Here is a 20,787-nt window from a genome sequence, read left to right as displayed (position 1 = left end):
CTATCCTTCAATAAATGAGATTGAATAAAAACAAATATCAATGTGATAGGAGTATAAACAATAATGTAAAGCATGAAGTTTGCATTCATTTTTTTAATTGATCTTTTACATTAACTACTATTATACAAAAAAATACGCTGTACATGTGTAAATCATATTACACTAAAAGTAATATTATGTATTTAAGAATATTTGAAGGTAGTCGAAGTATATTTTTGTAAAAAAATCTCAGAATGACAATTATTTACAATTAAAAAGGACATTTTTTATTTTTAACTTAAGCTCTAGGAACATGTTGAGTTTTTTTAACGCTACTTGAGCAAAAAAAATATTTATATTTTCATAAATGAAAGTGAGAATCGATGTAATGAATTGTTACACAAGTCTTTTATTATGTCATGTAATCAACCAGGGTATTTTAACAAATAACTATATAGATACAGTAAGAATAACTACAAGTAAAAAAGACGTTTTTAAATGCGATTCTTTGGCATTAACACATGCTATAATTAACAGTCGATGAATTTTCACAATTCACGCATCTTTGTACAAAGATATAAAGTATTTTTCACAAATAATAAAATGTACTTAAGTACAAGCAGTTGACTATGATACAGTAAGTGTCCTAAGACTTGGAAAGGTTGGGCCATCCACATCTATAAATTGAGTTACTAAACTTTTTTATTTTTTTAACTTGAATTTCCGTAGCAATCGAATCGATAATCAGATATACGGCTTCCCATTTTAAACCATTATTTAAAGTGAAATTTTTTCACACATTTTTATAACTTATAGGAAGGAGTATGAAAAAATTCGTTTGCACACCCCTTTAAATATTCGAATGCATAATTTTCATCTGAACATTAAGGTATCAATAAATAATAGTCTACAACTATTAAAAGCTTAATTCTTACGAATGCAGGTTGTCCGTTAATTTATTGACGAATAACGTTTTTTAATCTCTCGCGAATCAGGAAAACAGCACGTAGTTTAGTTGGGAGCGCTGTCAACAGGTTCTCTGTCGTGAGAAGAACAGCTTTAACGTCGTTTGCTCAAGTCGTCACCAAGTCAACCCTGTTGCACGTAACAAAGAAAGATGTCAAACGATTTTCAATGCATTTTTCATAAGCACGCATGTTCTATGATTTTGCGAGGGTCGACGAATATTTCGTTCCCTATATTATCTTTTCATACAAATGTAAAAACGTAATTACAGAATGACATCATTTTACAAAACAATATTCCAAAATGATTCTATACATTATTTTTCTCTCTTGATTTGAAACATGGCTGGATTTTCAATTTTAATATTTTGCTGCATTTACTCTAGTATAAAAGCACGACACATTTGAGATTTCATTGTCATGCAGTACACATTTACTAGGAATCGAAAACATGCAAGTATTTAAACAACACATCGTAATATTTCTTATTTGATGTTAAGGGGTCTCTTAGGCAACATTAGGTTGCGTATACGTATGTATAATCTGCGTACTGCATACATACCTATATACCAGGAAAAACAAGGATATCTGCGCCATTAGATTTCCCCAAAAAAGCGTTTTTGAAAAATAAATGGCGTATTCATGCACCCTTGTTTTTCCAGTCTACTTAATTTAACATAAGATGTTGCCGTAAAGGCTCCTTGAGAATACCAAATAATTAATTATTTTACGTTCTAATATAAGTAATACTGAAAAAATTATTATTATTATTTTGCATAAATTAAGAAATTTTTTTAGATGTTAAATAAAAGACTAATTATTAAATAAAAAACAACTCCAAGTGTTAATTAGTGTTAAAGAAAATGTGCTCATGCTATTTTAGTCAAACTTACATGCAAAAAAATCGTACTCATACATACCACATACGTTAAAATTATACAAGTATACATGCAGATATTTTTTTATGATATAAATGTTATTCTAGCAAAAGCATTAATCCTCCGTGGGTCACGCTATATATAAACGAGATTATTTGCATAGTTTTAAGTTTGATCTTTATTTCATAATATATTATCCACATATATTACAGTTTTATATACAAGGAGTTAATTATCATTTACGAATTTTAAACGCAATTAATGAAAATTTTCCGAACTTATACAAATAAATAGTTTATAAATAATAACAAGAAAAAGTGATTCAAAGGCCTAGCCGCGTGATAAATTATATTCACAAAAACATACAATGTAAAAATGCGGAACAGGGCAGTAAATTGTCTTGAGTTCAGTTAGATCTATAGTCCATATGATTTACTTTTGCTTTCATGGTAAATAAGTGAATTTATAAATGGATTGATTGTTTTTAATTAATCGAATTATTCATGGCAAGTTCAGTTTTCTTCTATAGAAATTGAGCTTATTAGATGTATAGATATATAATTTTAATATTGTAAGTATTATTTATAAAAAGCATATTGACCATAGATGATACAAAATCCATCATAAATAATGAATAGTGAAAAAATTAAACTATATTATAATATAAGTAAACTTAATGTAAAGGCATCGGTAACAAGAAGAGCAGTAGTTGCACTACTTAATTTATCGTATTTCAAGTATAAAAAATTAACAGTTGTAAATCTATCTTCTAACTTAAATTTAATAAATTAGCTCGTAAGCTGCGCAACGAAAAAATATATGGCAATATATAGTTTGTAATTTTTAATTTTACAATTTTTGCAACTTCATTTTGTCAAATAGTTCAAAATCTTTAGCAGTTACTCATTTTCACATAATCAACCAATTGAATTTAAAAAAATTTATATTAAACAAAATATTTTAGCACTACAACAAATTATAAAATGTGCTAGCTACCCAAGTAAAAATATTCGCCTTTTTATATCACCATTGAGATAAGTCTACCTTGCATATTATTAATAATAACTATTATATTCGAAAACGTATGTCTGTTGGATGAATATTTTCTAAAAGAAATTCGTATAAAACTTAACGATCATGATTCTAGATTTAACAGTTTGGACGCAATCATTATTTTAGTAAGCCTAAAAATTTGTAGAAAATATACAACAACAAACACTCGTTTTCATAGTTTCTCAAGTACACAAGTCCAGTCTTAAATTTTATTATAATTAACTCAACTTTCACTAAGGAAAACTTTGGCTCACCTAACGTAGCAAAAACAAATATACTAGGAAAAATATAAATAAATGAACATGAATGAAAAATCTTAAAAGCGAATAATCAAGTTTCTCTTACGCTTGATAAAAATGCCTATACGGTATTACTTCATCTAAATTTAACAGATCCAAGTATAAATTTATTACTTCTTAAGAATGAAATTTTATACACAGCCTTGCCAACTTAAAAAGATATAAATATAACTTGGATGAAAATCTCGTAATTAAATGTTTAATCTAAATATCTATTTAATATCAAAAGTACTTTAATAATAGAAAATCGTATTTGATAATTATATTTTGACATAAGAAATAGCTTTTAAAAACAAAATAAAAAAATTTTGTTTATAAAAATTAAGAAACACTAATTTATGTCCTATGTATATATTATATGTCTAACTGATTTCACGTTTTTCATTTGATATGAAAAAGTTCTTCAGGGGACATTAGCCGTTTAATTGTTTCAAATTTTATTTAAAATTTTTTCTTTGAGAAAATTACTTTTCTAGGATAGATTTTATTCGTAGTTCAAAGTGTAAAGTGTCGCAAGTTTTTTTATTTTGAGTATTTAGAAATCATTTCTCAATTATCAAGGTAGATTATACATTGATTTTTAATAAGAAAAAGTTTAATACTGATTTTCATCGAGCGTTACGAATTTATTAATAATCGATAAATTTCTAATTTAATGCAAATGCAATTTAAATGGTACGCCCTTGTGATATTGGAAACCACAATACGTGGAAAAATTAAAATTTCTGGCTGAATTTAATAAAATTTTTACCTCGTTAGAGTATTCAAATAAATTGCAAATGTTAAGAATATAATGGAAGCCCGTAGTTCTAAAACGTATTTCAAAAAAAGTAAAGAAAAAAACTGCATTAAAATTTAGTTAAAAAATAGTATGAAACTAAATGCACAACATTTTTTCGTAATAATTTTTTGTTAATGCTCAAATTGGTCTGGACAGTTATTATGATTAATCATTAGTATTTCGTATGTTAACACTTAAACAAAATTGAATTGAGAATAATCGTAAGGCAATAAATTTCTTAAAGTGTATCAATTATGTATTAATTTGTTATTTCATTAGTAATCAATGTACAATACTGTAATGTATTAGTTCTAAGCCCTGATCCATTAACCATCTAATCATTGGCATGTTGGACTAGAGATCCAAATACGCAGATAAATCCAGACGCAACTGAGCTTGGTCATTTTTGATTTCCGCCACAAGGACTTTGCGCACTTTAAAAAAAAAACAGTTAAAATCTAGTTACAAGTGATTTGGCAGTCTCGGTGGTCCGCAATTCACGGAATTAGAAATTGTCAAAATAAAATGCTGACTTAAATGTCTCATTTTCAATAAAGTATTCTGCTGGTTAAGCATCTGCGTATGTAGATTAAACTAGACCACACATGCGGAAAAGACACCCATTACACGTCAACCAATGTCCCCACTGTAATCCTGATCATTTAAAAGATTACGATTATAAATGGCAGCCCTGTAACTGTACCTATTTGTGGTTGGTCGGTCTGGAACTGGAGGTGGCACCAATGCTACATCAATATTCATGAAAGCACCGCTACCTTCATCAACCTCCCCAATACTGCTCTCCGCTAGAGATGACTCAATTTCCGTGTAAGCTAATCTTGAGCGTAATAAATACGCGTATGTTTTGTACCTTTTAAGCTGAACAAATAAAAAAATGAATATTGTAGTATTTTTAAAAATAGTATATTGTGTACCAAGAGCATAAAGTTGGCTTTTTAGACCGAATGTGGAGTACAAGTCGAAGCAACTCAGCACAAACCAAAGGCAAGTGCTGCAAGCACACAAAGTTTAAAAGCCCACTTAGCGCACTCGGTACATCATAATTTTTATAACGCACGTATGGATTATTATGTTATCATTACGACTTTTTTTCATAAACTGTAATTAACACGAAAATCGTACTCGTGTCACTACAAATTATTATGATACAATATTTATTAAAATATATTGAATTATTACCTCATAATGTAAATACGCGTCTTTTTCTTTATAATTCTGTACTGTTAGAGCCTTTGCGCCCCTTTCCGGCGGATGTCGCCTATGTTCATCCAACTCAGCTTCCAACTTATTGACCCTATCTTCATGATCGCGAAGTTGTTCCCTCTGTGTATTTGTAAAAATAATGATTAATAAAATTAAATGGTTATGTGTAAAACATTTGATTTTGTTTTAACAAGGGGCCAGTAGCGAATTGCGCGCAACTACTCACTGGACTTAATTTTGTATGACTGCATGGAAGCAAAGGCCGTTGAAACTTTCGTTGAGAACCTACCGCGCCGGCAAGCGGCTGACAGGAGAAACTGGCACAGACAAAGTTTATTGTATCTATCCAAGATTGCAATTCTTTGGAATCACTAAAAATGTTAATAAAAAATATATATTAGTCCACTGAGAAAGATTAATTTTTACGACTTAGGAGAGTCTTGAGATAATAAAAATTACCTAGTTTGAAAGAGGTATTCGGCTTGATCAGCAGTTTGCAACCTAAAAACATGTTGCTTTTTTGTATAGTCGGACGCTTTCGTTGCTAGTGCATGATGAATACGTATGGCATTGTGCAAGCTGTCACTACGGAAGCCATGTTCATCTTTGTGCAAATATAATACAAGTTCCCTTAATGTACAATAATACATTTTCCAACCCCTTTTGCCAAATGGAGCTACAAGAAATTCATTAAATTTATATTTTCAAGCAATGATTTAAAAAAGAGGGAAATTGAAAATTACTTTTTTTTCCGTTGGCATCGTAACAGCACTTGCGCATGACGTAGCCTTTTTTGAACTCTGTAGCGCCAGTAACGTTTGGCACATCAAGAAATGGATTTCCACTAGCGGATATAACTGGACTATCTCCCTGTTGCATTGCCTGAGATGCAACTTCATCACCTTCTTCGTCACTGAAAATGCAAGATATATATATATATATATGTGTGTATTTAGATGAGCAACAAAACTGTCAAATAGTCTTTTGGTAGTTTTATAGTGTATGCATACAGAGCCCATTCCAAAGGAAAAGATTTTATGGCATTATACAGCTGCTTCAATACTTCGCGCGGAAAGTTGTCACCGTCATTAAGCTCTGAAAGATTTTCTATGAATTCAGAGCATGACATTTTTCTGCCAATATTTTGGCCATGTAAGTCGGTATTGAGCAACATGATTGCACAGGTTAGTGTATGCACGGCATCTAGAAATCAAATAAAGAGTAAGATGAATACATAAAAAGGCAACCTGAATGCATGCTACATAAACTTGAGTGTTTGCGCGTACAAACCTTGAGAATTGAAAGATCCCGGATTGCAATCAAGGTATCTTTTAGAAAAATGAACGAGTACACGCTCACGCTCTTGAGTCTCGCCAGTCAACGAAAATTGAGCAAGAAACTTCCTTAGAGCCACGTCCAGCGTGTCTCGTTCAAAGTTGAAATATCTTAAATATTCTTCGGCGACAGCTCTGCTAAAGTCGTTGCTGCAACAGAGAATAACGAAAAATTCATGTAGGAATAGGTTTACGGCGGATGATCAATGGCAATTAGTTAAGGCCCGGCGATTAGCCTACTTTTTACTCAGGTGTCTCGAGACGTCAGACTTTTTGAAGCCATCGAGAGAATAGAGCCTTTTGGCTAGCCTGATAGCCGAAGGCAGATCCACGGCCTTGGGACTATAGTGGAAGCTGTGGAGGCTCTCAATGTCGCTCTCTTCGTCGGCAGAATGCGGCGGCGAAGGGCCGCTCCCCCGCTGCTCATCGTATCCGGAGCAGCCACCCCGTTCGCGCTCATTTTCCAGGTCCACGAGTTCCTGATAGCCCGCATATTCGATCCCGTTGTTTCTGCTTTCTTGACTTCCGCAACAGACCGGCGGCGCTCGGTCTGTTCGCCTTGTCTGCTGGCGCGGACTCCCGTGCCGTTCCTTTTCCGCCGGACCTTTTACTTGAATGACTATCCTGTGCTGCTCGTCCAGTTGTTGTTGTTGTTGTTGTTGTTGTTGCTGCTGCTGCTGCTGGTGTTGCTTGAGACGCTGTCGCTGTGGTGGCTCACTAGCCAGGATTGTCGAATCGCTGTCGCTAGGATCACTGACCATCATGAGGTCGCGCGCGCTCAGGATATCCATGGTCTCCTCGTCATTGTAATCGGGACTGGACATGTTGCTGATAGCTTCAGACTGACTAAGATCGCCGTTAGTTGTGGCGAGGAAGCCAGACTGCTGGTGCTGCTGCTGCTGATGCGGATGATGATGGTGCGGCAGCTGCTGCTGGTGGTACGGGTTGTTGGAAGCCGAGACCGGTGCTGTCTGCAGAGCCGAGGCTGGTACGGTGGGGAACCTACGGGAGCCAGAGTTGGAGGACATGACGGAAGAAGAGACGGAAGTAGGGGAGGCGGGTGAGAGGGATCGCTGCGGGCTCGTGCTCTCGGTCGAAGAGCCCGAGCTGCTGCTGTGGCTGTGACTGGGACTGGGCTCGGCCGCGCAGCCGTTGGCCGACGAGTTCTGGGAGGAGGATCGAGAGCCGGCTTCTGAGGAGTGGGAACTGACGGGAGCGTTGTATGTCCAGACGATGCGCTCGCTCGAGAGTCCGGGACCGCAACTCTCGGCGCGCGTGTCCAGCAGGGTATTGAGCGAGGACGTGACGTCGTCGTCGATGTCGATGTCAACGGTCGACATGGACGGATCCTTCTGGAATTGCAGGTGATCCTCGGAGCGGGAGGTGCGCACGAAACTGGGCGCGGCCTGCTGCTGCGAGTGCTGGTGCTGGGGCTGGCCCGCGACGCCGGGGCCAGCCTCACGCTTATTCAGACCTACGGGACTACTACTCGCGGAGCTCGAGCTGCCTCCGCCAGCGCCTACGTCGCTACCGCCGCCACCGGCGTTCCGTCGCTGAGCCAGTGTCTCGTTCGGGCTCGTTGGTACCGAGTTATGGTGGTGGTGGTTATTGTGATGGTTATGGTGGTGATGGTGGGTGTAGTGATTGTTGTACCTCAACGAATCCACCTTCTTCTGCTGGTACTTGGGCAGAAAACCGCTGCTTTGCTGCGTTCTCGAGAGATTCAGCATCAAGTCACCCGTCATCATATACGCCTCGAACCTGCGCAGGTAAAAGACGAATTAATCGTGACCACGTCAAACAACGGTCCAGGTCTAACCTGGATAATCTTCTACTATTACTCCTAACTTGACTTGCAAGTACTTGTATAATATTAAAAGTCAATTGCACTTTTTCGACCACGTACTATATCTAGTTCAGCAAAAAATTATTCTAACAAGTATAACGTACATAAGTGAAGATGACAAAATTAAGGGCTACTCGCTGTTTAAGATTTATTACGCAATAAATATAACTGACTAATGGGTAATTATATTAATAATAAAACTTAACTCAAACAGGTGAGTCGACGAAGTAAGGACATGCGCATAGCAAGATGTTAGCCTATTGTATGTCTATTGAAAGAGGAGGAGGAGAGGTGGATTGATTAAGTTTACTTATAATATAATACTGCGCAAAGGGTATTGTTGGACAATAAGCCTTGGAGAGTAGGGCGTAACGTAGGTATCCAATGACAACGATAGTAATAATAAAATGAGAAAATGAGGGGTTAATATTGCATGCTGGTATATCGAGTTGCAGAGAGTCTGGAGCGCGCGCAAGTCTGGAGCCAATAAGATTCACGACGGACGGTGTATACTCTCAGTGTCTGATAGAAAAAAATACCTTTTGCCATGAGGTAATAAGCGCAGCAGGTGAGAGAGGGCGAGCGCACTTGCTTGATTTAATTTAGCATCCCAAGACATTGGCAAAATGAAGAAAGGACATGCTCAAGAGCGGAGATCGGCTATAGTTAATATAATAAATCCTGCAGTATTATTAATTAGAGCCGATTCGAGAGGACTGCGGAGCAGGGTGTGGGCGTGTGTTATTCGCACATATGCGAGGCGATTATTTTCGATGTTTATATCAGAGTGGAAAGGAGTGAAAGAGGAGCGAGGAATGACCGATGGCAATCGTACCTAGGTGGATTCTTCTGTCGAGAGAACTTGTCGGCGACAAGCGGCTCCCACTGGGCGCGTTCCTCCTCCTTAAAACTGTCGTGCTGCTGCTGGGGTATGAGAGCTTCGAGATCCGAAGAGCCGGAAGCGTCGCTGCACGAGCCATTGCTTCTCGAGTGCGAGCTGTAACTGGCTGTCTGCTGTTGTTCCTGCTGCTGCTGCTGCTGCTGCTGCTGCTGCTGCTGCTGCTGCTGTGACTGTGGTTGGGCAGAACTAGTCGAGAGCTCCGGCGAGATCGAAGAGGACTTGCTGCGCTGTACGTTCTCCTTCATCTCCAGCTCGTCGGAGATCATCTTGGTCGACAGCAGCCTCTGGACGTGCGCTTTTATTTCCGGATCTGTGTAAGAACGAAGAGGGAACGAGAATTAGTTGCGCTGAAGTTTGAGTCCCCGACTATATGGCGTGAGCTGTGAACACACTTACCCCTTCGCAGCTTCAGCGTCACGGGATCCGAGGAGAGCCGAAGACATTTTAGAACTGCAATCAGACAGAGCAACGATGTAAGTATCAAAAATTCGCACGCGCACTTTTAGGCTCGGATTATAAATAGAAGCTCGGGAGAAGGAGGATTCGCGCGGCTTTTTATTTTCAAAGCTTCCGCTTGCTGAAGCGGTTCGCCGCGGAAAAAGCAGATACCGAGTAGACTGTAATTTTAAGCTATACCAATGACGACACGCGTATATTTACCTTCTTTAGTGCTGAAACGGTTGACATCCACTTCGTTTATCCTGAGTATAACGTCGCCAGCCTCGACCTGCAAACAAACACACCCGTCGCGCGGGTTAATACAATTAGATACACGTGCGTAAAGATTAATACGTTTCGCGCTGCTTATTCTATTATATATCGCGCGCGCTCGCAATGCATGTGACACATAACGCGCGCGCACAGGCACGGTATAGATGAAAGAGAGAACTCTTGCAATTGCGCCAACAGCGCTCGAGTCACTTATACTTTGCTTTCTCATCTAGACGACCTCTCTCTCTCTCTCTCTCTCTCTCTCTCTCTCCGACGAGATAAAAATCGTAGGAAGCAGAGCTACTACTTTGTACCTCCTGCGGGGCCAAGGGCTCGTACTTGACGTAATCGAAGGCGTACTCGGTGCGCCAGCCGCAGCAGTACGACTCGAAACCGCGCGGCAAGAAAAAGCAACAGTAGCTGAGGAGCCTCATAGTATCGGGGCCCGCGCACACCTCGTCCACACTACTAACGCTCTCGACACGCGGATACACAGCTCGTCGTCGTTGCCTCTGAGCGCAGCCCTGCCAATATTATTTTTATCCCAAACATTGCCCGACATTGACTCTGTTAAGTTTGTACATACGCGCGGCGCTCATCTCTTCCCCCTTCATCTTGACCTATTTTCCGCCGCGACTCTTTTTATTTTTGAGAATTGCAATATATATATATCGCGCCCGAGCGAGCCAACGCTGCACGGCGTTGATGTCGTGTATCGATCGGCGCGCTCGGGCGCCTTTCATTCATATATGTATAGAGAGGGGGGGGGCGGGCGAGAAAAGAGCCGGCCGGCGGCTTATCGCGCTCGCGAATCATCTTAAGGGAGTTGCCCTCTGACGTCGCCGCGTCATAGATCCAATAATCGCTTTCGACTCGCCTCTCGCATATTATCGTGGAGTCTTGCGAGGCCACGTGGGAGGGCAAAGTGGTATACGCGACTATTTTTTATGATTCGTATATAAGCTTTGTTCCATCCCTCGCAACCTCCGCCAGTGCGTTCTCGGGAAAGAAATTAAAATTTATTGCGATGATGTATAGCCGCGGGTTGTTGGCGACTGTGCTATGCCGTAGCTGCTCTCTGCAGAGACACTTAGCCCCTGAACTTGATACGCGCGCGATGCGTCTCTCTGCAGCGGCGCACAGCTCAATGACTGGTTTCGAATCGGCCGACGGGCTCTCTCTGTCTCTCGTCGATATATCGGCAATGGATACACGTTACGCAAGCTACAAATAACGCAAGTCAAACACCCACTACACCTGATATCTAATGTGAGAAAGAGAGAAAGGGTGAGATGGAGAAAAGTAATATGTGTGCAAAGGTGTGGTCCCCCGTGTGGGTAAATGCCAACCGGCGCGGTTAAACGATCGATGCAGGGAGACGCTACGTAGCAGAGAGAGAGAGAGAGAGAGAGAGAGAGAGAGAGAGAGAGAGAGAGAGAGAGAGAGAGAGAGAGAAATGAGGAGCAAGTCTCTCTCTCTCTCTCTCTCTTTACATAGACGTGCTGCATCAGACGCGTTTCAACTCAATTAAAGATTCAAGTCGCGAGAGAGCTGCAGCAGTACTAACTGCGCGTGTGAATCTAACCGGCTCTCTCCGCCGCGCGAGCAACTACCTATACGTGACGTAATTAACGACAGTCTGCGTACTTGCCGCCATCGCGAATATTATTCGAAACAACGCGATCTTGGCGGCAAAGACGAAGAAGCGCAAAAAAGCCTCGCGCGGCGCCAAAGAGCGAGAGAGAGAGAGAGAGAGAGAGAGAGAGAGAGAGAGAGAGAGAGAGAGAGAGAGAGAGAGATCCTTGTAGGCGGACGGAAATAACCGTGCAGCAGCCGCGGTCCATGAATCCGCGCATAAGTTTTCCACCCACGTGCATACGCGCAGAGCCTCGATGATAAACACTCCCTCGCGCGCGACTGTTAGTATGGAATATTTGCTCTTTAATATACAGAGAGAAGATTAAAACACAACGACGCGGAGACAAAGGAAGCGTCTTGGTGGTGAATCGCTAGCAATGTTTGGATGACTAAGCGGAGGTTACTGCACTAGGACACTAGATCGGCCATGTATAATCGGATACGTTCATCCGCATGCGACGACGGCGTATAGGGACTTTGAGGTAATTCACAGACAGAGAACGTGCCTTCCGCGAATAAAGCAGTTGTTTGTGTTACGACGCGAGCGAGCGAGCGCGGAGCTTCGTTTCTTGAGTATCCTTTTGACTTTTCAAAGCAACTGCAGAAAAAGCTCTCTCGAGAGCCTCGGCTCTCTCTCTCTCTCTCTCTCTCTCCGACACTTGAGCCAGATTAAGAAACGAGCCGGAGCGCGAAGGGCGTCAGAAGATAGTGGAATATAACTCGGACCTTTGTCTCTGACGCGCGCGCGCGCAAGAGAGAGAGAGAGAGAGAGAGCCGAGAGAAAATTATTCGCAAATTTATACGTCTTAGCAAAAGGGTCGCCGATGCGATACGCCCGCTCAACGTGAACTATATCTATATTTGGCGCGGCGCAAGTGAAACAACACGTATAAGGGACTCGCTGCTGCTGAATCACGCGGCGCAGACCAGATGACAAAACGCTCTCTTATACGGCGAGGGAAATAAAAATGTCTCTCTCTCCTTACGTTCTCGCTGAGAAAATACAGAGAGTCATCGCGAGGATAGGTCGGAAATCCCATCGACTTCCTAATGGCCCAGTTCGATTATCTCCCTTTTCTTTCTCCTCGGCCGTCGTCGTCGTCGCTCTTTCTCGTAGTATACCTATATCGTCGACGGGCACACGTACACAACTGGCCCAAGGGCTGGAGGCAGGCAAAATCGATACGAACCCCGCCCACACTTGGCAAAACAACAGCCCTGCGGCGAGCAAAAGCTTTTACGCGTTGCTTTGCTTCGGCATTACCTATATACGTGGCCGCGCGCGCGTGGACGTGCGACGAAAACGCAGCGTATTGGTTTAGGATCTCGTTATCAGCCGTCCTCGTCGTAGCTCACACTTTTCCCTTGGAATAGCAAAGAAAGCTGTGTACGAGTCCTATTGATATCGGATAACGATGATTGTCGTTTTGCGTGTGTCGTTTCAAGGTGCCGTCAGCAGAGCATCTGCGAGCCAGATTGGACCAGGTCACACGCGCGCGCGCGCGCGCGATCCACTTTTGCAAACTGCCGCGCTGCGCCGATACGATTCATCATCCGCATATACATCTGACCGCCGCATCAGCGAAGCGGAGAGATAGCTCGCTGTCGCAAAGTTGAGCGTGTATTGTGCTTTAAAATTGACCGAATCTAAAAACAGAGGGCTTCGACGAGGCGGCAAAAGTATCTCAAAGAGCCATTGCCTAATACGAGCCGGCTCGCGTTACTACCTATACACGCGCCAAGTGTATGGAAAGCCGCCGGCTGCTACAAGTACACGCGCTGTGGAGAACCAAGGCCGCGTGTATGTGCGTCGACGTAACGGACACAACTAACCTCCTTTGATATCGTCCGTATACATACATATGCCATATAGCAGCGCGTGTCGCGTGGAATAATATCGTTAAATTCAGCGTTTATCAAAAAGCAGCAGCAGCTGCTGCATATTACGAGCTGCGTCTGTTTAGACTATCTTGAGCGGGTTGATAGCGCTCGGCTATCTTTTTCTCGGTTTAGGAGTTTAGGCGTGTCGCGTGGAATGTATCGGAATTTATGGGCGGTAGATATACGAGAAAAGTCAAATCTGGGAAAGCGTTTATAATATAAAGGGATAAGAGAGAAACGCGTTCGTTGAATTCGAGTCTCTTGCCTACGCGCGCCATGCGTTCGCCGCGATAACAGCGTCTCTGCCTCTCTTGTCGCCCGAGGATGTATTATAAAGCGTATAAACTGCGTGAAAAGAGGAAGGAGAGTGAGAGAGAGAGAGAGAGAAAGAGTCTCAGCACCGTGCGGAGCCAGCGATATTTCTCCATAATTTATTGGTTATCGATAATCGTGTGTATACACGCGCACAGAGAGAGAGAGAGTGAGAGAGAGAGAGAGAGAGAGAGAGAGAGAGAGAGAGAGAGAGAGAGAGAGAGAGAGAGGAAGGGAGACGAAGAGATGGAATTATTTATAGAACGTGTACGCGCGCGGAAAGTAGGCTGAAGAATCGGAGAAAAACAATCCTGGCACGTCCAGCAGCATATGTTTATGAATGAGTTGCGAGAGAGGCGCGACTTTTTCGCCCAGAGGACGCAGAGCTGCGCCCGCGGGAGAGGTATTTCACGCATAGGCGGACGATGAAAAGAGAAGATGCAGTTTCCGTATATTAGGCGCGATATAAAGAGGGGCGGGTCGATACCGGCGCCAGAGCAGAGAGCAGAGAGAGAGAGAGAGAGAGAAAGAGCGAGGCTCGGAGATATTATACGTAGGTATAGCGCAGGGTAGGTCTACCACACAGGGATGACGGGAGGGGAGCGAAGGGGAAGAGGCGAGACAGAAAGAACTCACCTTGCCACTGTCGGCCGCGGGCGAGTTCTCGACGACGTCGTAGATGACGTGCGGCAGTCCGGCGGTGCGAAGCAGCGAGATGCCGAAGCCCGTGGAGTCGCTGCGGTTCAGTGTGACCAGCAGCTCCTCTGCCATGTTCTCGCTCTCGCAGCTCTCACTCCTCGCACTCGCATTCACTCACTCGCGCGCATGCAGCGGAGAGAAAGAAAACAAGACGCACGCACGACTCGCTGCACAGAGTACATAAGTAGGTGTATACGTGCGGGTACAACACATACACAGGCACATACACACGCGCGCGCACACACGCAAGGTGTGCCTGTCGCTGCTCACTAGTCCCCCTGGACTCTAGACCAGGCTGCTGCTGCTGCTGCTGCCGGTGCAGCCCGCGCGGCTCTTCCTCCTTAGTCTCGTCCTCGATGCTAGCGCTGCAGCGGGCTCAGGGCGCCGCTTCCAGCTCCGAGAAAATAAGCCGGTTCTCGCTGCGAGCTGCTCCCACCTCGGACGCGCTACTGCCCCGGCCATTCTCGATGCTTTCTCGCATGATAGGTATACACGCACGCACACGAGGGCTGCGCGCTGCGCGAGCTCGTCGCCAAGCCTCCTCTCTTCACTTGCGCCTGTGTACTTATATACCTATGCGCGCTGATGCGCACCCTCCTGGCTCCAAACTCTCTCTCTCTCTCTCCCTCTCAATGCTAATATCGACGGCTGAACGCGCGCACGCACCTGCACACACCAACGGCTCGACTGAAATTCTGTATTGGTGCACTACGCGAGTCTGCACTGCTGCACTTATCGCGCGGCTCTCTCGCTGCACGCCAATATACAAGCCGCCGCGTAGAGTCGCGTGGGAACTGCGGACGGTAGATGTACTACCTACGCTGCTGCTGCTGCTGCTGCTGCTGCTTGTGCTCAGCTCGCTCGTCGCGGCCGCTCTCTCGCGGCTCGCCATTCGCCAATATGCGAACTGATCATGTTGCCGAGCAGCGATGGCGCCACCTGCAAGGATCATCACACTCTAGCTGCGCTAGTGGTCCTTCACCCCGCCACCGCGCGTACCTAGCTACTGCTTTTCTCACCAGACTCGACACTCCAGCAGCACTGCTCTAGTCAGTTTCGAACGATTTTTTCAGTTCCGAATTTCACTATACATCGCGCCACTGGCTTCTTGTATAATAAGCTGATATATACCCCGGTATACCCCACCTCGCTTTGCTATCTACTCGTTCGACTCTGCTCTCCTCACCAAACTTTACTAAAAACACACTTTACTAAAAAAAGTGTTTCACAACTAGTTCTATATTGTCAGTCGTTCGATTGGTTCTTCAGTCGGCCGTAAACATGGAGCCCATCGCACACCTCGTCAAAGTGTCTGTCCCGAATTATTTAGCTGGTCTGCCGATTCCCGATTCGATCGGAGGATGGTTTCGACTCGGAGGTACGTATTTTCCATTCTTCTTTGCGCATTCTTTCGCCCAGTTGCACACTCTGTCGAATGCTCCATTGCACATTATGGTTTCACCTGCTGCACTACTGCAGTAGGTCAGAACATTCCACAATTCCACTAGCATGAAGCGTATGCATAAAAAATTATGAATGACGATGACAAATAACCAGCCTTTTCTTTCTCCTCTGTTGCAGTGAGGGACTGGTTCTCCCTGATTCCACCCACTGCTGCACTTGTCGGCCTCGGATACATGTCCTACAGGGCCTTCTGCCCAAAAGCTAGACCAGCGGTAAGCTGCCACCTGCTCAGTGAATTTATTGCTCAATTACGCTCTGCTCACAACCTATAGCTATATATCTATATCTTACCATGTTAGATAAACTCGCACGCTCATAGCAGTGTGCAATGACATTTGAAAATTTTTCATTGTTCCAAGTGCTCTGTGAAATAATTCAACCCGAATCATTTTCAGCCCACTGGTCAAGTGAACCATAAAATAAAGAAGGACTGCAACAAAGTTGTTGATTCTGTGGATGTAGAAGATATTACTGAGAAGGTAGCCTTCTGTCGCTGCTGGAGGAGTGAAAATGTAAGTGAAAGTCAAAAATTGTTTGTTGTATCACCTATGAAATACTCATTACTCAAAGATAATTATGATACGTTTCCAGTGGCCTTACTGTGATGGAGCTCATGGTCGTCATAACAAAGAGTGTGGTGATAATCTAGGTCCCCTTGTTATTAACAAGAAACAATAAATGTAAAAATTGTAAAATATTAACTATTATGTTGTATATGAATTTATCAGCATGTTGCCAATCTTTTATAAGCTATTGAAATATACTGCAGTTGTTGAATTAACAGGATTTATTGACTTGTAAAAAACATTTTCTGTTGGTTACTAATTATCAGGGGTAAACTTTCAAAATATTCTTCGATATAAACTGACTTGTAACAGTAGAACAACTTTTGAAAGATAACATTTTCGTTATAAACATTTGATTACAAATCTTATAATTAATATTTCAAGTATAACAAAAAAAAAAACATACACATTGAAAATAATACTTATATTATTATTACTAATACATTTGTAGTAAAAATGTTTAGTACAATCCATGTAACTATGATACACTTCTAATAATATAAGTAGAAAATTAATTACTTTTCGACGATTTTATCAGAGGCTTGCGCGTAAACTTTTTTAACTGCTATTTCTTAATTTTCTCGTAATTTATTCGTTTTACGTTCTGATTGCTTTGTCTTCTCTTATCTGCTGATAAAATCTACGCTTCGCCTTTCTTTTCTTCTTAGATGTTCATAAAACTTTAACTATTATTAATTATTAATACATAACATCTTGTTCTTGGTCATAAAAATATTTTAAAGTGTAAATATAACTTCTGAATGGTCGAGCCTTATCTATATTAATTACTTTATCTATATAATATATATATATATATATATATATATATAACGTACGCGCAGATAAAACGATGACTTGATACAATCAAGAAGTAGGTGTATGGACTATAACGTTGTGCCACTTTGGCAATCAATAGACGCATACAAGCGAGTCGTTTATAATATCACAGAACAATCAGTTGTTGTTTTTTCTTACAGATAGTAGTTAGCATCTGCCTCAACAATGAGTTTAACTGGTGTGCGTCGTCATCATCAGAGCTGAAAAGAACGTTTTCCATTTTTAATTAAAATATTATTGCATACTTTTCATGAGGAAAATAGATGTTACAAAGGAGTGTTTACCTCAAAGTGACGCAGATCGTTGGTATCGAATTCCAAATCATTGACCAACAATTCACGATTTCCATACCGAAACCTGCGAAAAAAAGAATGAACATGACTGGATTATTTCAGAGACGTCGACGAGCGTTAATACAAGATGATTCAGTATAATCTTACTCAAGATAACGCCTCCAGAGGAGAAGACCGACGTAGACGATTATAACGACAACGGCAAACACAATGGCCATGACCAACGCTATGATCCCCGACGACATTCCCGGATCCTTGGCTTGGGTCGGTTCAACTTTGGGATCTTCCGTCGTTTTTCCAGCGGTGGAGCTTTCCACCGTCGAAGTCACGGTCGCCATTTCTGGATCGGTGACGGCCGTAGTTTGGGACGTCGACGCAGTACTCGATTTTGAAGTACCAATACTTTGAGTGACCGATTCGCTTGTTGACGCCACAGATACCGTTGAAGAAGGATCCGTTGTTTTCTTATTTGTCGTCGTTTCTGGCGAAAGGGTCGTTTCTAAAAATTGTTAACGTAAAGCTTTACCGCAAGCCCTTTTGATCACCAAAAATTGTTCACTTTTACCTTTGTCGCTTTTCGTTGTTTCAGCATTTTCCGAGTTACTCGGATTGTCGCCGATTTTCGTCGTTGGTTTCAGGGTTGTGCTAATGGTCGAATTTGTCGCGTTATTATTTCCGTCGCTCTTAATCACACTTTGCAGCGGATGAACTTGGTCAACCTTTCCTTCGTCATCTAGGTATGAAGAAGCATCGCATTAAATTCTATAATTACATGATAATTATCGAAAAAAAATGTTAACGAACCCAAATTAGCAGTGGTGTTGTACAGGAGCGTGGAATCAGTTTGATTCGTTATTAGCGGCTTATCTTGAATTGTATTGGTTTTATTTTCTTTCGTCGCCGCCTGAATGTGTAGCTCGTCAGAACTGGCATTAGTTTTTTTCACGGCATCACTGATATCTTGGCCGTGTTCCGATAAGACAGGTGCGGCAGTAGTGACGTTAACGGGTTGGGTGATCAATGCCTCCCCTTTTCCCGCAACATCCCCTTCGTTGACCAGTCCGTCGACGCTCAGCTTCACTGGAATAAGCGATCGTTAATTCACACGCACATCTCGAATTCCACACGATTAATCAGACGCAGATTGCACGACTTACCAGAAACGAGCAGCAGTACAATGGAATAGTGGACGACCTTGCGAAACATCGTGCCAAGAAGTGCGTCTTGTACAATAATTATAAACGAGAAGACTGAAATCGCGCGCGCGTCCGCACGCACGCACGCGGCTCAACAGCGGATCACTATACTGCGATGTCTATCCGGCAGGAGTCTTATCGGTTTTCACTCCTGAAAAACAGATAACAAAAAACGTTACAATCGGATCTTATCGCGCGATTTTATCGCGGCTCGTCGCGAGAAAACTCAACAATTTGATTTTAACGAGATTTCCTATACATTGTTTCGTACGCTGTGCATTCACACGCGCGCGCACACACACACACCACCGCACTCATTTCTGAGCATGACGACGCTATATTACAGGCACTGATGGTCAATTGGAATTTGAAATTCATCTCCGTGGGTATAATCTCATGAGCCGTCGAACGTCGATTGGGACTGATCGACAGCTGCACAACATGAAACATATACGTGTGACACACACGGGGATCCCAACGTATCGTCAGCTCGCGTCAATAAAGTAAAATTGAATTTATCCTCGGCGAGTATATAGCTAGTCTTATAATCAAATTTGCGCAGCCATGCGACTACACGGACTCTAACGCGTGTAGCGATTATATACACACACACACACGCACACACACACTTGTTCTTCGAGCCTTCGCATATCTCTCGTCACTGCACTGTCGCAATGTAGTAGCAGCGACAGGTGTATGCCAGCTGAACTTCCGTACAGTAAACACTATGTTTTTGACGATGTCCAAGACTCTCGTGTGCTTCGAGTGAAAATGCGAGACGCAGAATCCAAGGAGGAGCAGCATTCAAATCACACACGCGCCGCGGTGCGCGTTTAATCGTGCCGCGCGACGTCGCTTGTTTTTATCTATACCTTGTGTTTGCAGCCGCTATCGAGCGAAGAATGTGCCTTACGCTTTTGGTATTAAATTGTCGAGCATTTTTCGTCTTCTTCGCGCGCTCTCCCTCTCTCTCTCTCTCTCTTTGCGCAATGCTATTATACTTATTAAACTGAAATGAAAAATCGCGGAACACTCGCTGCAGCGCCACAATAACTGCAAGGCGTATAATAATGCACAATATAGCGTACAGTTCTCGCGCATCGATACCCGTTGCTTAAATAATTTACAACTTTTTTGCAAGTTTTTCCTTAACGACGGATGCAAGTTTTTATGCGTTATGCCTATATGAATTTCTTGCTGTGTAAGCTGCCCGCGCGCAGCGTTTTCTCGATGAAGAATTAACAGCTCGCGTTTGCGCAGATCGGCGAGTATATACTTGCATTGTTATCTCTCTCTTGCTTTTGGTAGTAATCTAAATGAAACAATATCGAGGTTAAATAAATTAATCGATTTTACATTGCGCTTGAACGAGACACATTACAATATGCGAGTATACACCGACTTAGAGTTGTACTGTACGTTGCATATAACTGCACAAAGTCATAACGTCAATAAAATGATACAAGCATCACGTGGTGGAGTGAAAAATGTGCCTCTCGCCGAAAGAAAATCACGTATAATGATATGCTCAATGATGCGATTCTGCGCGCCTTCTTTTTAGCCGTTGCCTTGTTCTGCGTTACCATTATACATTCATTATTCGAGCGTTAGTTAATATTGTTTATATCGATCGGTTCTAAACTGAAAACGACTTTTTCAACTTGACTATGCAAATCAGAAGACTCTCCTAGAGAATACTTACATATCACTACGCAGAGGTGATGTACAATATTCGAGGACGCTATATTATCCGAGAGCGAAAACGATCGAGCGTTCAAAAGCAACTGACTGCGAGCCTCGCGCAGATTTGCACTCTTACTCCTTCGATCGCGCGCGGCGCGCACAGGTGTCTGACAACTGTTCCCGCTGGAGCTGATCAGCTCTGACACAAAATACACGCAGATATCTGACAAATCTGAATATTATGGGT

At 42.4% G+C, this 20,787-nt stretch overlaps 3 protein-coding genes across 10 annotated transcripts; 1 reads left to right on the top strand and 2 right to left on the bottom strand.

The window, feature by feature from the left end:
• Positions 1–78: 78 nt before the first annotated feature.
• On the bottom strand, positions 79–15,153 carry LOC100120238. Of its 2 annotated transcripts, XM_001603849.6 has the most exons (13): positions 14,439–15,153; positions 9,921–9,987; positions 9,657–9,710; positions 9,195–9,570; positions 6,754–8,274; positions 6,470–6,663; positions 6,190–6,382; positions 5,923–6,092; positions 5,639–5,855; positions 5,406–5,550; positions 5,156–5,299; positions 4,659–4,834; positions 79–1,074 (listed from the first exon to the last, which is right to left on the bottom strand). In XM_001603849.6, exons 1-13 carry the CDS (start codon positions 14,571–14,573, stop codon positions 1,053–1,055), a joined length of 3,414 nt encoding a protein of 1,137 aa, XP_001603899.2. In that variant the 5' UTR covers positions 14,574–15,153; the 3' UTR covers positions 79–1,052. The 2 variants fall into 2 exon arrangements, with proteins under 2 accessions (XP_001603899.2, XP_008206043.1); XM_008207821.4 differs by lacking the exon at positions 79–1,074 and having other exon boundaries at positions 1,977–4,834.
• A 135-nt stretch (positions 15,154–15,288) lies between these two features.
• Positions 15,289–16,751, top strand: LOC100117145 (CDGSH iron-sulfur domain-containing protein 2 homolog). The gene is made up of 4 exons (XM_001603146.5): positions 15,289–15,879; positions 16,083–16,177; positions 16,361–16,477; positions 16,557–16,751. The coding sequence occupies exons 1-4, from the start codon at positions 15,783–15,785 to the stop codon at positions 16,641–16,643; spliced, it is 396 nt and encodes a 131-aa protein (XP_001603196.1). The 5' UTR covers positions 15,289–15,782; the 3' UTR covers positions 16,644–16,751.
• LOC100678253 (cell wall integrity and stress response component 3) lies at positions 16,735–20,681 on the bottom strand. 7 transcript variants are annotated; one of them, XM_032600438.1, is made up of 7 exons: positions 20,560–20,681; positions 18,819–19,008; positions 18,466–18,741; positions 18,227–18,394; positions 17,809–18,160; positions 17,653–17,725; positions 16,735–17,568 (listed from the first exon to the last, which is right to left on the bottom strand). In XM_032600438.1, the coding sequence occupies exons 2-7, from the start codon at positions 18,865–18,867 to the stop codon at positions 17,563–17,565; spliced, it is 924 nt and encodes a 307-aa protein (XP_032456329.1). In that variant the 5' UTR covers positions 18,868–19,008; positions 20,560–20,681; the 3' UTR covers positions 16,735–17,562. The 7 variants fall into 7 exon arrangements, with proteins under 7 accessions (XP_032456329.1, XP_008206050.1, XP_008206049.1 ...); XM_008207828.4 differs by lacking the exon at positions 20,560–20,681 and adding an exon at positions 19,730–20,431; XM_008207827.4 differs by lacking the exon at positions 20,560–20,681 and adding an exon at positions 19,575–19,703.
• Between the last annotated feature and the right edge of the window lie 106 nt (positions 20,682–20,787).

The sequence above is a fragment of the Nasonia vitripennis genome, chromosome 5, assembly GCF_009193385.2.
Source record: "Nasonia vitripennis strain AsymCx chromosome 5, Nvit_psr_1.1, whole genome shotgun sequence".
NCBI classification, from domain to species: Eukaryota; Metazoa; Arthropoda; class Insecta; order Hymenoptera; family Pteromalidae; genus Nasonia; species Nasonia vitripennis.
Note: the sequence above shows the minus strand (reverse complement) of the source record. Positions and strands in the feature narration are given on the sequence as shown.